Source organism: Pseudopipra pipra, chromosome 4 (genome assembly GCF_036250125.1).
Source record: "Pseudopipra pipra isolate bDixPip1 chromosome 4, bDixPip1.hap1, whole genome shotgun sequence".
Taxonomy (NCBI): Eukaryota; Metazoa; Chordata; class Aves; order Passeriformes; family Pipridae; genus Pseudopipra; species Pseudopipra pipra.
This window is the reverse complement of record NC_087552.1, coordinates 46,742,705-46,757,484: the sequence shown is the minus strand read 5'-3', so window position 1 is coordinate 46,757,484 and position 14,780 is coordinate 46,742,705. Positions and strand designations below refer to the sequence as shown.

The 14,780-nt window shown below is 34.1% G+C and overlaps 1 protein-coding gene across 2 annotated transcripts in view; it reads right to left on the bottom strand.

Annotated features, from left to right (window-relative positions):
- Positions 1-14,780, bottom strand: part of SGCZ (sarcoglycan zeta) — a 421,202-nt gene that overhangs the window by 167,545 nt on the left and 238,877 nt on the right. For both annotated transcript variants that reach the window (XM_064652798.1, XM_064652797.1), the window contains one exon: positions 6,540-6,734. In XM_064652798.1, coding sequence (XP_064508868.1) covers positions 6,540-6,734 — 195 coding nt within the window. The remainder of the gene's footprint in view (positions 1-6,539; positions 6,735-14,780) is intronic.

Here is a 14,780-nt window from a genome sequence, read left to right as displayed (position 1 = left end):
AATATTATTGGCCCGAACTATAAAATTAACTCGGTCTGATTTAGTTGCCCTACTTGAGACAAACTTGCTGATGCATTAGCCTTCTTTTCTTTCCATGTAATGACTTTCTGTTGACTATTTTCTTGAACCCCAATACACAAAACTAATTTCTTTTCTCCTTTTCCCCCCTCACTAAAAATGACTGCACACAATAACACTCTTCAAACATCCGCTGTCCAAGTTATGCACTTGGACAAATCTAAGCATCAGAACTAGCTTACTCGATAAAATTTTACGAACGCAAAATTTTATTTATGAAAAATTCTCTTGAAAATCTCATTTTCTACAAACACTAATGTCGTGCTTGAATACACATGGAAAGGAAACAGAGCTAAAAGCCAATAATGGAAATTAAGTTAATTCAATTTTCATGAAAGCGAATATTTTCTGAGATACTTGTTCCAGCCTATTTACAGAGTAAATGATTAAGAATAAGCTGTCCAGTAAACATTGTTCACTCAGTTTAAATACATTATTGTTATTTCACAGAAGGTAAATGTCCATAAACTGAATATATATATATGGGTTTTTTTCATTTTCAACTAACCTACCACATCAATTTAAGTTGTTGTTTCCCTCTTCTGTACATTCTGTAGCCACGCTCAGTGTCCTTTTTGAATGTTAAGACCCTTATAAGAGGTTGCACCAGTCATGGTTTAATGAACAACCAGATTCACTCTAGTGAATGGTAGAAGAAAATGAAGCCATCCACACTTAATTTGAAACATTGGACAAGCTACCTGTGGCTACAAGCTGGTCTGTTGACATGGCATAAAGGTACAAGTTATGAATCTGTGTCCCTTAAGCTGATTCTAAGTCAGTCCTGACACTTTGTGAAACAAATCCAAAGCAGTGAGACAAAAAAGCAAGTAACCTTGCACAGGCAAACATCTTTTATGTTCTCAATGCATGTCTATAAAGTAAACATTGTTTATAGACAGTTTTCCCTATGAAATCAAGATCTGGATAGTACAGTAGTATAAAGTATAGTACAAAGCCACTGTAAGGTCAGGTTCAAATGCCTTAAACAATTGTATAAATAGATTATGTTTTTCTACAGTTAATTAAATCACATTTTTACAAGGTTATATAGGGTCCAAAGTATTTAATTTGTTTTGCTATTGGGAACTTTATTAGTACTCTGACATTAAATCTGCATGACCAAATAAATATAAAAATGAGAAATGAATTATATTTCATTCTTTCTTCATCAGAGATAATTCATAACAATGAATACCTAAATGTACAGATATATATCTCAGGAATAAAATAAATATTCAAAATCTGCATTCAGCCACCCAGAATCAATAATGTAACCTGCACATTAAATGACGGCAGTTCATATTTGCTGAGAAGTGCTATTAAATAAGATTGTTTTAAACAATACCTTCCTACTTTTTACCAAAAGATTTTTTTGCATGGGATGCCTAGTACTATAAAATACCTAACAAAATATGTTCAACAGTGGTTAGACTGTTCATGCAAACTGTTGCCATATGTATGTGTAACAAATAGGAGATTGCAAACTTGACTTCAGATTAGTTACATTTCCATTGTGACACAACAGATTTTATATTACTTACTATACAGTCAAGTAAACCTACACCATACTTGCACTGACACGGATATTTTTTTCCTCCTAACAAGTGCTAGGAAAGGAGGCATACATTACAGGAGGTACATATATAAAATGAGATAAAAAAATGATTTAGAAAAACAGTATTAGGAATACCTAAAATGAATTCTGTACTGTACTCAGGAGAGCAACTATGTGAAATGCTCAATATAGACTAAGAATAAATCAGTTCATTCCTACCTACTGCACTCCAAATTAAAGAGGATAAAAGTTTTACAAAATACCCTCCAGCTCTACAAAGCTGTGCTTTTACATGAATGTTAAAAAACGGGATGAAAAAGTCCAAGTAAAATTAACTCATAGCAAGATTCATTTGCTGACATGCTATGAGTAAGTGTTTGAATGAACTCACAGGTTCATTCAAGAAGCTGAAGTTTGTTTTTCAGTGCAACATAAGAAGGAGATGAGAACAGAGTTATATAAATAAGACTTTGTGTGTGTGTGTCTGTATACATGTGCATGTGCACACGTGTATGGTTTCTAATACTCATTTTAGCTAGCTGAAAGTTTTTTAAACATTTTTTCAAATGAATTATAAGTCTGAGCAGAAAATACTCCTGAGGAATATACAGTTATTTCATAGGAATTTTCAACGAAATTTGTTACAAGGATGATATGTAATGTTTGAAACTAAGAAATAGTAAGTTAGAGGTCATGTATCTATTAAAAAGAAACATCAGAAGTCATGAGAACTAATAACCTATGGGTAGAACACTTACCTGGGACATGATCTACATTGGAGACTGCATGAATTTGTACCTTGGTTTCCCATATCTTGACTAAGTGTCTTATCAGAAATAATTAATGATATTGCCTGCTCTGGACTGGAACTTTCTCACTACAAAAAAACAAACGAAAAGGAAACAAGAGCTTTCTTGCATTCATCCCAAAATGGGACACCTAGTTCTTGAAAACTAAAGTACTGATGCATCTAGAGAAATAGCTTTCTGTCTAGTTAAGAGATAACAAATTTTGAAAATGAGATAATTTACAGTTTTAAATATATTATTGACAATAAATTATTGCCATTGAAATAAGTTAAATCTGCAGATGTGACAGAAAATATTTATTAAATATCCAGCAACTGCTACTATTACTATTTATTCAAAACCTAACAACAAACTGCTGCCTTCATCAAATGAAAAAAGTTTTCTCTTCGCCAAACAACAAAATTATTGTTGAATAGAGAAACATACAGCTGTAAACTTCATAAATTTGAAATGCCAATCTGCTACAAATTGGACATGTCTCAGAAATTAGCTAAGAAATGGAAAAAACCCTTGTCTTAATTCTATTTGAAGTTGTGTTAGCTGTCATGGGCAAACACTATCTTCATACATAGATCAGCAGAACCAACTGAACTGATGATAACAGAATACTGTTTTGAATATCACATAAAGAGATACAGGTGACCAAAGAATCTTAAAAACCTAACTGTTCATATCACTCTCATGCTTGTGGAGAAATGGACAATGACTATACAGTATAGTTTCAAAAATAAATTATTTTCCTTTTCTTCAGTATGCCAAGACAGTTTGCTATACATCTAGATAAAAACATTGAACATAGTTGCTTTAGTTCTGTACCACTAAAACTTTAAGTATTGAATTATAAGTTTAATGGACAAACTGTACTCTTAAAGAAGTTGTGTTTTCTCTGTCTTGGATATTAAGATCAGAAGTGTGTGTGTGTCCCCAGCAACATATTAAGTCAAATATTTGAAAGACTTCCTCATTCTTGCACAGCAACCAAAACCCAGGACAATATATTTTTGTTTACTGGTGTGTATAAGTACTTTTAATATAATATTATCATTCTGACTTAGATTTTTGCAGATCTGAAAGTTTCTAACTCTAAAAGTCAAACTTTTAAAGGAATATAGGGACAACCTATAATGATGTACAGAAGAGTTCAAGAAGCATTTGGATAATACTCTCAGGCACATGGTGTGACTCTTGGGAATGGCCCTGTGCAGGGCCAGGAGTTGGACTCGATGATCCTTGTGGGTCCCTTCCAACTCAGCATACTCTGTGGTTCTGCCATTACCTTCTGTTTTGCTTATCTGACACATATTATATCAGGGCAATTATTTGTAACTTGTATTTACCTTTCAACTTTCTGACATGGTACATTGGAAGAAGAGATTGTATCCCTGAAAGTTTCTCTACATTTCCTAGTCATACTACATAATCTGATAAAACGAAACTTGGTCACCTTGCCTGTACTATGTTTTTACACAATTGTAAATAAACTATATTTTCTTTTTTTATTACTTCTTTAACAAGCTATTCAACATCTGTCCTTAAGAACAATTCACTTCAGTTCTGTCTTACCACGAGATGAATGGCCTTACAGAAAATCCTGTTTCTCCCCTCTGCATATAAAAAGAGCATGGTATAACTAGTTCAGATTCAGAATGTGACTTTTATGTGCAAGGTCAGTATATTCAGAAAACTTTTCCAATTGGAAACTTGATCTCAGAAAGGCTTTTATTATGCCAAATTGCCAGTGGCTGCAGCTTTATAGTTAAAAATAGAAAGTCAACAGCTAATATAAATTAACAGTGTTGCAATTGACAGCCAGCAATGACAAACTATGACCTGGCTCTTCATAACCCCTTGAAGTGGTGCAATTACTATTGTTTCTATAAAAAGCTCAACACTGGCATATGCCAAAACAGGAAATAATTTAAAATAATGTCAAAATGTCAAAGCAGTCCAATTTCAGCAATTATTTTATCATGGCTAGATTCCCCTTTTGAGTAAATATTCTTTAGGCTTCTAGCTGCAGTTCTGATTTCCTATCACTGCCCAGTTATACAAATAAAATTTCTTGGTTTATATCTACCTATATGTATATACACATACATGGGAAAGAAATATACATATTTCAAAGCTATTGCATTTTTTGTAGCATGTATTGCAATAGCATGTATTGCTATTGCAATACATAACTTTAGATTTATAAAATAAATTATTTTACTCTCAAATATCTGCCACTAAGAATGTGACTCCTTCAGACTTGATACAAATTTCCCACTCATGCTCAAATGTGCATGTGAGGACACAAGCATGAAGATACTGAACTTTTAATAAGACAGTCTTCTAGCAGCCAATTTTTGAATGCATATTCCAATGTGATACTAACTAGTCCAAGCAGAAGACTACCATTCCATGAATCTGCAAAAGAAAACTCATTTTCTTCTGTGTATAAATAACAAAACCTATTCAAACAGGACCAAGGAACAGTGTTTATAAAAGTTGAAACAATTTTTTTTCTGTACTAGATTCTTGCACTGATTTAGTGATTCATCATAAACTTTTAACCTTCTAACAAAGCTTTGACGTACAGGAAAGAAAACTATTTAAAAACTACTTTTTTTAAAATTTTGTTTTAAAAAGATTGCATGATCAAATTCTAAGAGCTTTAAGCTGAATAGTACTATAATAGCTTCTACCGTGGAAGGTCAAACATTTCCTAGATATGGAAACAGTACTTTCAAATATTCTATTGGAATACAACCTTCTGCACAGAGAAAAATTCTGTGCTTTGTAAAACATCTTCTTATCCTATTCAAATGTCCATTCTCAGTTCTCCTCTGGCATAATAGCAGATCATTTTACTGAAGTGAACAGTTATGCCTAAATATATTTCTTGTACAAATCAACAATTATTAATAAACAAAAATATATATGGATGTCCTATTTTGAAAGTGCGTTATGACAAAAAAAAATAAAAAAAGAAAAAATAGAACCAAAAAAACAAATCTAGTCCCTGCCTCCAAAAAAGGCAACCCCCCAAAACTTCTCACTGACTCTTCAGCACATGAATATTAAAGTCATACAGTTGTCAAAATATTAATCCAACATATTCATCCACAGGTATTTGCACAATACATCTCACCAGACAACAGTCTCAGATAACTCAATGCATTACAGAGCATTAAGAGATTTAGGACAATTTTATACACATGTTCTATGCTGCTTTTGTTAGCTGTTCTTTTTATTTCCAATAAACTAATGGAGAATAGAAAAGTTCTATGACCACAGGAATTTGAAATTTATAACCAATTACATCAAAATATGGCTTATGAAGGTCAAAATCCAAAGATAAGGATTGCACTGATCCTAGCAGAAGCACTACTATTTTAAACTGTTGAGAGTTCTATCTTTTATTTTGATACACAAAAAGACACTACTCTGCTGCCAACTAGTATGCACTTCTACCAGTTTCCACTAAACACAGATGTTCTTTCAAGTGTACATCTGAAATACAGATTTGATAACACTTTGATGATATTAAAGATTCCAGACAGAGACTGTCTCAGAAAAGCATGTGACTTTTAGACCCATCCACTTCCCTATCAACACCAAAACAGCTACTCTAAGTTCTAGGTGAAACACAGTCGAAATTGTCAGTAAACTCTAAAAAAAATACTAAGAACAACAAAAGCTAAAAAAGGCACCATATGTTGATCTGAAAAACCCAGTTTCCTCCTAGGAGAGATACCACACAGAACAGAAATAGTAAACTCCTACTGATTATTATTCAGTGATGACAAGCAACCAAAAGATGTTTGGGGCAGTCATCATGACATTTTTGGTTGGGCAAATAAAAAAAAAATCTAAGACCTAGATATATTTTCAGAAGATATGATTAACCAAAAGTATCTGAACACAGGGCATCAGTCCACTCACTGCAGAATATACACAAAAGATATAAATATCTGAAGTAACACTCAAAGTATATATGATTTTTCACCAAAAATTACAAGATTTCTCTATAACGTGATAAAGGAAAAAAGAAATAAAACTAGCAGTTTGTACTTCAAGAAATGGGGTACATAAAGTTACTTAATACTTACCACTGTGAAATTCATAACCTTCAAAATCCATATTGTCATTGCTAAATTAACAATCATGGTAACCAACAGCAGTAGGACAAAGAAGTATAAGCACCTCTTTCGCCATCCATAAATCCCTACTGGGTAAAACTGAGGTTGCTCAGTCCTTGGAAGGCTGTTCTGTTGTGTTGCTAATATATACTGCTCTCGTGTCATCTGGAAAAGAAAGACGTAAGTATAAGTGAGCACATGAGAGACCTGTTTTTCATATATTTTAGTACATGAAGATTATCTGAGAATGTATAGAAAATCAGTTTCTCTGGACACAGAATGGAGGCATTCATCTAGTATTAAGCACATCAATATTATTTTACCTACACATTTATAAAAAATTTGGTGGGTTTTGTTGATTTAAAGTAAACCTTTGATTTCTATTTCAAACTATATTTGCATTTCAAATCTATCAGCAAGAAACTTTTAAAAATAGTAATGTAGTCCATGCATGTATCTTACACTCTGTCTCTGAATGTTGTTTTATTGTCCTTTGTAAGATCATTCAGGAAAATTTTTGTTCTAGTTTTGGCTGAGGTAAAAGTAATTTTCTTCATATAGGTTGTAACCAGTACACTCTTTCATATAAATAGAAGAAAAATCTCATCTTTCTAAAATACATATTTCATAAATGAAGATATCATTTTTTATTATCCTTAGTAAATTAAACTAATAATTGATATCATTATACATACATCCTTATTTTACAAAAACAGAAATTCATTTTGCCCTTTAAGAGATACGGATACTATCATAATCTGTTGTATTTCTGAACTAGTTTAAGTTCTTCTAGCACACGAGCAAGCAAACTTCTTAAAGTTACTATTAAACTTCTTTAGAATAAAAATGTTTATGGCATTTAATAAGGAACCATTTAAGATTTTTTACATCCTTAAATTTCTTTTACAGATATTTATATTTATATTCAGCTGTCACACTGGCTTTAGACTGGAAGGTATTAACTTTTCTCCATGACTTAAAAATTAAATTAAAGCAGTCTCATTCTGTTTATGTAAGAGTTCATCATGAAGTATGCCCATTAAAAATGTCAGCTTAATAGGTTTTGTGCTCAGGGGGAGGAAGAAAACACAAACCAAAAACTATCCAAAACAAACAAATCCCCAACAAACTCATAAACCAGATAAAACAATCAGTTTTGCATTTAAAAGCTGCCTTTATTTTCCCTAAAAGAAAACAAAAAATGCACAGACACAGGTCAGTTGATTCAATGAGAAATAAAAACCAGATTAGATCCATTTGAAGGATCAAAGAATGTTGGTTTCATAAGATTTTTAAAATGTGGAGCTCAAAAATATTTATATGAACATCTGTGCTGCTAGTATTTATCCAAATCAACACTCTCGAGGTTTTACCATTCTTCTTAGTGAATGAGATATTAATGGAATAAATTAACTCACCATGAATAATTAGAGCAACAAGTCATAGAATACACATTCATATTACAACAATATATATATAACTAAGTCAAAACAGAAATAAAAAATTTATTAAGCAGGTTTTAAATAAGTTAGTAAACAAGCATTTTGTAATTTTTATTCTTTTCAATCAGAATTGCTTCTCTTTGCCAGCAATTTCAATTACATGCAATGTAATCACTTTATTTATGTAGTAAACCATTACACATACATTTCCCTCAATGACATTTCTCAGTCCTCCCAGGCTTTAAGACCTTAGATCACCTCCTTATCACATCCTGACAGTTTTCATCCTAGTTGTGTCTGAATTCCTTATGAATCCAGAAACAGAATGCATGAATGGGTTAATCAATGTGAGTTTCTACACATTTATTTAGCCATCTGTTGCAACAAAAATGCAATATATGACTATATTTTGAGATTTGAAATAATTAGATTTTTAATACCATTTCCATTGTCTTGTGATTTAACTTTTATATTACCTATGAAAAAATATCATTAAAAATAGTTGAAAAGTAGCTTCTAGATTGTGAGAATGTCAGAAGTAGCAATGGTCCTAAAATTGTGAACATGGTCCCATGGAACAGACCCTTTGCAATACAATCATTAAATAAAATGACATTTTATTCCATCACCACAGCTAGGCATCATCAGTTCCCTTAGTGTATACTGTTCAACTGTGTGAGGCTTGGTGAAGCAAGCTGTTCTTCTGCAGTCCATGGAGGTCCACACAGCCGCCCATGGAAGACCTTATGCTGGAATAGCCAGAGGTGCCAGAGTTTGTGACCCCATGGAGAGCCCGTGCTGGAATACGGTCCTGTGAATCTATGGACAGGAGCCCACATGGAAGGAGCAGGTTTTCTAGTAGGACTTGTGACCCTGTGGGATACCCACACTGGAGCAGTCTGTTCCTGAAGGACTGCACTTCATGGAAAGGGTGCACACTGGAGCAGTTCATGAAGAACTGCAGCCTATGGAAAGGATTCACATTGAAGAAGTTGATGGAAGACTGTTCCCATGGCAGGGACCCCACACTGGAGCAGGGGAAGAGTATGAGGAGTCCTCCCACTGAGGAGGAAGGAGTGGCAGAGACAATGCCACTGCACCACTTGGGAGGAGGAGGTTAAGAAAACTGGGAGCAAAGCTGACCCAAGGAAGAAGGGAGGGGTGGTCAGAACATTTTTTCAGATTTGTTCTTATTTCTCATTATCCTATTCCTGGGTTCCCCAGAGATCAATAGTGGGCCCAACAATGTTTAGTATCTTTATAAGTGATTTGAATGATGGGCTCAAGTGTACCCTAATGAAGTTTGCCGATGATACCAAAACTGAGTGAAAAGTGGTTGCTTCAGAAGGGAGAGTCACCCTGCAGAAATACCTAGATAGGCTGGAAGAGTGGGCTAACAAGAACCTTAGAAAGTTCAACAAAGACAAATGTAAGGTCTTGCAAGTGGAAAAACAGAATGCAGGAGTGCAGCACAGCCTGGGATTTACCCAGATGGGGAGCAGCTCTGTGGAAGGAGACCAGGTTGTCCTGGTGGACAACAAGCTCAATATGAGTGAATAGTGTGCTGCTACAGCAAAGAAAGCCAACAGGATGCTGAGTTGCATCAACAAGAGATAAAGAAGTCATTAGCCCACTCTACTTATTGCTGGTCAGCCACACCTGTAATCCTGTGTTCAGTTTTGGTCCCCACTACACAAAACAGATGAGGACAAACTGGAGAATGTCCAGAGAAGAGCCAAAGACGATCAAGGGCCTGGGATGCCTGCCATGTGAGGAATGGCTGAGAGAACTGGGATTTTTTGACCTTGAGAAAAAAAGGCTTAGGGGAGACCTTATCACCAAGTGCTACAAAGAAGATGGAGATGGAGACTCCTTTTTTACAAGGAGTCACATGGAAAAGATGAGGGTTTATGGGCACAAGTTACTCCTGGGGAGATTCCAGACTGGATATCCTGCCTGGGAGGGAAAACTCTATAAATACAGGAGACTGCATGCAGTCTCTCTCTTCTCCCTCTCCAGCTGGCACTATGTGAATCATTGAAGCTTGTTGGTAACTGTTCTCCTCTCCTTTCTATCCTTCTCTCTTTCTTTACCCCTTTTAATGTTTTCTTTTACTCTTTTCCTTCTCTTGTGGGAAACTTAAAAACCAATGAACTGTGTTCTACTAAAGCTGGTATATGGATTGTTTTAGTGGGTGTTTCCTGTGGAATAGGTCTTTGGGCTGAATGCCAGTGAAATGCTTTTTTCTTGGTTGTATTTTACTCCTGTAAAAACCTTTTGCCAAAATATCTTATTTTTCACACTAAATTAAAAAGAATTTTTCTCAGAGAAGAGTGTATGACTCTTTCTCCAGGTGCTAATTAGGGGTTATAATGAACCAAAAGGCTTCTAAAGAGTCTTAAATAAAAATGGAACCACTCTTGGCAGTTTATAGCTTAATCCGGAACGCAACATATGGTAATACAATCCCAGTAATGGAATTAAAAAATTTTTCTTGAAGTATGGTTGACTGAATAAAAAATGAAGTTAACGCAGCAGCTTCTCCATGCCATACTGAGGAGCATGCTAGATAATGCCTAAAGAAATGAAGATGAGTACAGAAGAGCATGATTATACTTAAAAGAAATAGCAGAAGTTATCAGAGGGCTTTTAAACAGCTTGATATGGCTTTTACATGCTTGAAAACCAGACAATCTAATAAAAAACTGGTATCTCAGTGGGGATGGGGAAAGGTAAGAGGTAAGAAGGAAATTTCATAAATTATTTTCTCGGATAAGTACAATTTTCTCCTAAAACAAGCATTCTTATCTCGTAATGAAGACTCAGATTCCAGTGCTTTTCCTATCCTAAACCTATGACTCATGCAACTAATGCTCTTTAAAACAAACAGGATCTGTGTCAGCATCATTGTATATATGAGGAATGAAAGCTCAGGGTAGGAGAAAATAAACTTCTTCACAGACAATGAGCAAACTAGTGAGAAACTGAAGTCTTATTACATTGCCTTTCATTTGGAATTACTTTCAGGGTTTTTTTCTGTTTTCAAGGCAATACAAGTTTGAGGGAATTACAATGAAAGCTCATCAAAAGTTAGTTTTTCTAACTCACGTTCTCTCCCAATTTCTTTTTAGCTTTCTGAGAAGCTCAAGTTGAACGTCTCAAGAGTTTCACTATCCCTGCAGCAAATGCTGTAACTCAGATTGCTTAGAGACCCACAGCATTCTCTAATCTTACTCAGATTTTCTGTTAGCTACAGTTAATACATTTCACTTGACAGACCTTTCTATTAACCAACCTTTCACACTCCTACCTCTGAGAAAATTATTATTCAGTTACAGATTTTTTTAAAAGTGTTTAATAAAGCCTACCTACATGCCCAAGGGTTTAGAACAGAATAAAGCAATCTATGTTAGAAACATCAGTACAATGATTAAAAGTGGTTTGAAATTTTCAATGAAGATTGCTTTTATTGAGAACAGGTTGATTCATTGAAATTTATCCAAATAAAATGGGGAAGGATTAGAGGGATGGCATCAGACCACCAGACATTCACCCATAGGCTGGAGGGAGAGAAGAACTTTTCTATTTTTTAAGAACTTCCAACATTTTTTAGAACATTCAACATTTAGAACTTCAGCATAATTATTTTATTTTCTATATTTATATATATAAAAAAATGCATTACTACCTTTTATGACTATTTTTTTTGTTACATTTCTTATTAAAAAAGAATTCCCTACATAGGTATATCAAGACTGAAGTGAGAAACTAACCTTAATGATGATAGAAATATAACTCTGGGAATGATTTGATAGTTTTTATATTATAAATGTAAAATGTTTATTTAAAGCTACAAGCAATTTTTAATTCCGACAAAATATTATCACAAGAAGTACTTAGGAATATTAAAAAAAAAACACAAAGAAATCAACATCTAATTTGACCAACCAAAATCTGAAGTAGTTTACCACTCACATCATGAATCAGATAAGCAAAAAACCATATAATTTTTGCCACCTCTGGTATTGTAATTGTAGCCTGGAACACAACAATGCTTTTAAAAATTTTCATTACTGATTGATTATCTGTGTATTATTTTCTTAATTCATAGAAAGAATGAAAAACATAAAAGAATTTTAAAATATAAAAATACAAAAATACAGTATGACAGCATCTAGATCCAATAATGATTTGGGTTGGTAAGGAACATTTTAGCAATCAGATGAGCTGTAGAGCTGAAGAGATAGAAGAACTATAGGTAGCAGGGAAAATTCTTCACATCAGCATTTACAGGAAAAAAAAATCAAAACCAATCTGGTCATAACTAGCCATAGCTCAAGACATCATATAGTTTATTTACCATAACCAGCTGTCTCTCTCCAGTCACCCTGATAGTACCATGGCCTCTGGCCAGCAGCTCATGCTGTGGACAGCTCTCTTTTTGTATGACACTACTGCAGGTCATTCATTTTGCATGCCCTCTACAGAGTATGTGGTATTAAGCTTACAGTTGAAAACAATTTTACTGTTTTCTTCATAGACTTTAGCTGAAAGTCTACCATATATACTGAAAAATGCATTATACAGAGCAGGAAGTGCTGTAAGAGCCATAACACATCTTATGCAGCAAATACACAAATACTTAGTACATAACACTCCAATCTTTGCTCTAAAATCAAGAGTTCGGATGAAATCAATAGGAAGTTCAATATAACAACAAATATGAAGATGGCAAGCAAGTTGTATCTTTTGGAAAGGCCTTATGAATGAAAGGATGGATTTTCTCGCAAAGCTTTTAAAATGCCAAGCAGCTCTTGTTGTCACTTCCAGTATGTATTGAAGCAGATTAATTGTTCCTTCTCTTCTGCAAGGGTTTGGTAATCTACATACTTCAAAACTAACAGAAAAAGATTGTATTATCTTGATTTAGTTGGGATCATATCAACTAGGAATAGACTGACAAGGTATTAGAGCTGCATTATTAGAGAATTAAATACTGAATGGAGAGAGCAGCTTCCTCTGAAATCATCTTTATGTGGACTCCATCTGACACTTGTGAAGTTTTCTCCTTATTGTACTAGCCATTCAAGCCTTTGAAAGGCAGCCAAAACCATATCAGCAACTGAACCTAGTACAAACAGTCACTGGGCAAAATTGGTGGCCCTATATGATAAAAGCCATATCACTCTATTTTATATTACATGCAATAGAAATCAGTGTCAAATCTTTATTGCTCTAATGGACAATTTTTTATTTGTTGGATTTTGTTGTGGTTTTTTTTCTGTGTAATATAATTGGGATCCATCACTATTAAAACTGCTTCAGTAGCTCAAAAGCATTTGAAGAGTATGGTTCTTCTGAGACCTGTACTAAGGTATTTCATGGAGTCACAGGATGAAGCATGAAGAGCTGACCTCTCAAGCAGGGCTGCCTAGTAGAGCAGGTTGCTCAGGACCATGTCGAACTAGCTTTTGAGTATCTCCAAGGATGGAGACTACACCAACTCGCCCGCACAGTAAAATATAAACTTTATTTATCACAGACTACTTTTGTCACAGAGGTGTCAAATTTTAGGGTCTTCAAGATTCTAATCTCAGAGTTTGATGCTTTTTTGGTTCAGCCATGGATTTTTGTCCTGGTAACTTTCAGAAATGAAGGTAGAACTGTACACAAAGCTCCAAAATTGTGTTTTCTAATGAACATATTTGGAAATCCCTTTCCACTCTTGAAAAACTAAAGGAAGAACATGCAAATAACTTCAGTATCAAGCTGTACATAAAGTCAGTTGATTACATAATTTATGTGACTTGAAGTTTAATAATTCAGAAGAATCTGTTTTTCTTCTTGGTCACAAAGTACAGTTTTGTCATCAGTGTCAACAAGTCTTAAGTCAGTATGTTTTTATTGACAATTGTCTCGGCTTTATGATGTCAATTAGAATTCCATTTTTTTGCTAAGTCAATACAATTAGATTACTACAGAGACTTCATTACAGCCACAGGCAGGACAGCAGCTGAGGTACACAATTTTCTCCCTATGATGCCACTGCTCACTAAACAGTTATTATAACAATTGTCTATAAAAGGACAATAAATGTTTGCATCTTCAATAATGTTCTCCAATAAAATTATCACTTCACAAAAATGGATATCAGTGACCTGAAACTATTACCATTATTACTCAGTGTGAGCATTTAGGACTGTTGTGTTTAAAATATTTAATTGTAAAGTTCACTGCACAGTGATCTTCACAGCATGTTAACAAAAATAAATAATCATGTAATGAATAGAATCATATTTTTCCCACTGTTCTGTGACTTGAAATGTTTCTAAATAATAATATGCTATACTATTCTTAAGGAAGCTGAATTCAAATTCAGCTCAGGCTTGATGTTTCCCAGTAATATGCCTTTTTAAGTTACATTCTCAATAACCAACCACAACAATTTCAGTATAATTTCAGTGTATTTTTAAAAGAAGCTTGGGTTTCAAAAGCTTACTCATTATTTTACTTTATTTAGCTTTCTAATCATCTAAATTTTCAGGTGGTGTTTGAGAATAACTTTTAAGGTGTTTCATCTAGATACACTGGCTACATAGTATATTCTAAGGATAACCTTAATCAAATTAAGTGGGATCACAGAAGTCTAGTGACAGCAACACAAGATTCAGTATATCTGGGTTGTCTTAGAGAAAAGTAGACACCTAAGGAGACATGCAGATGATGAGTAGACTGTTGGACATCAGAAAAGAAACTGCCAGGTTTAAAC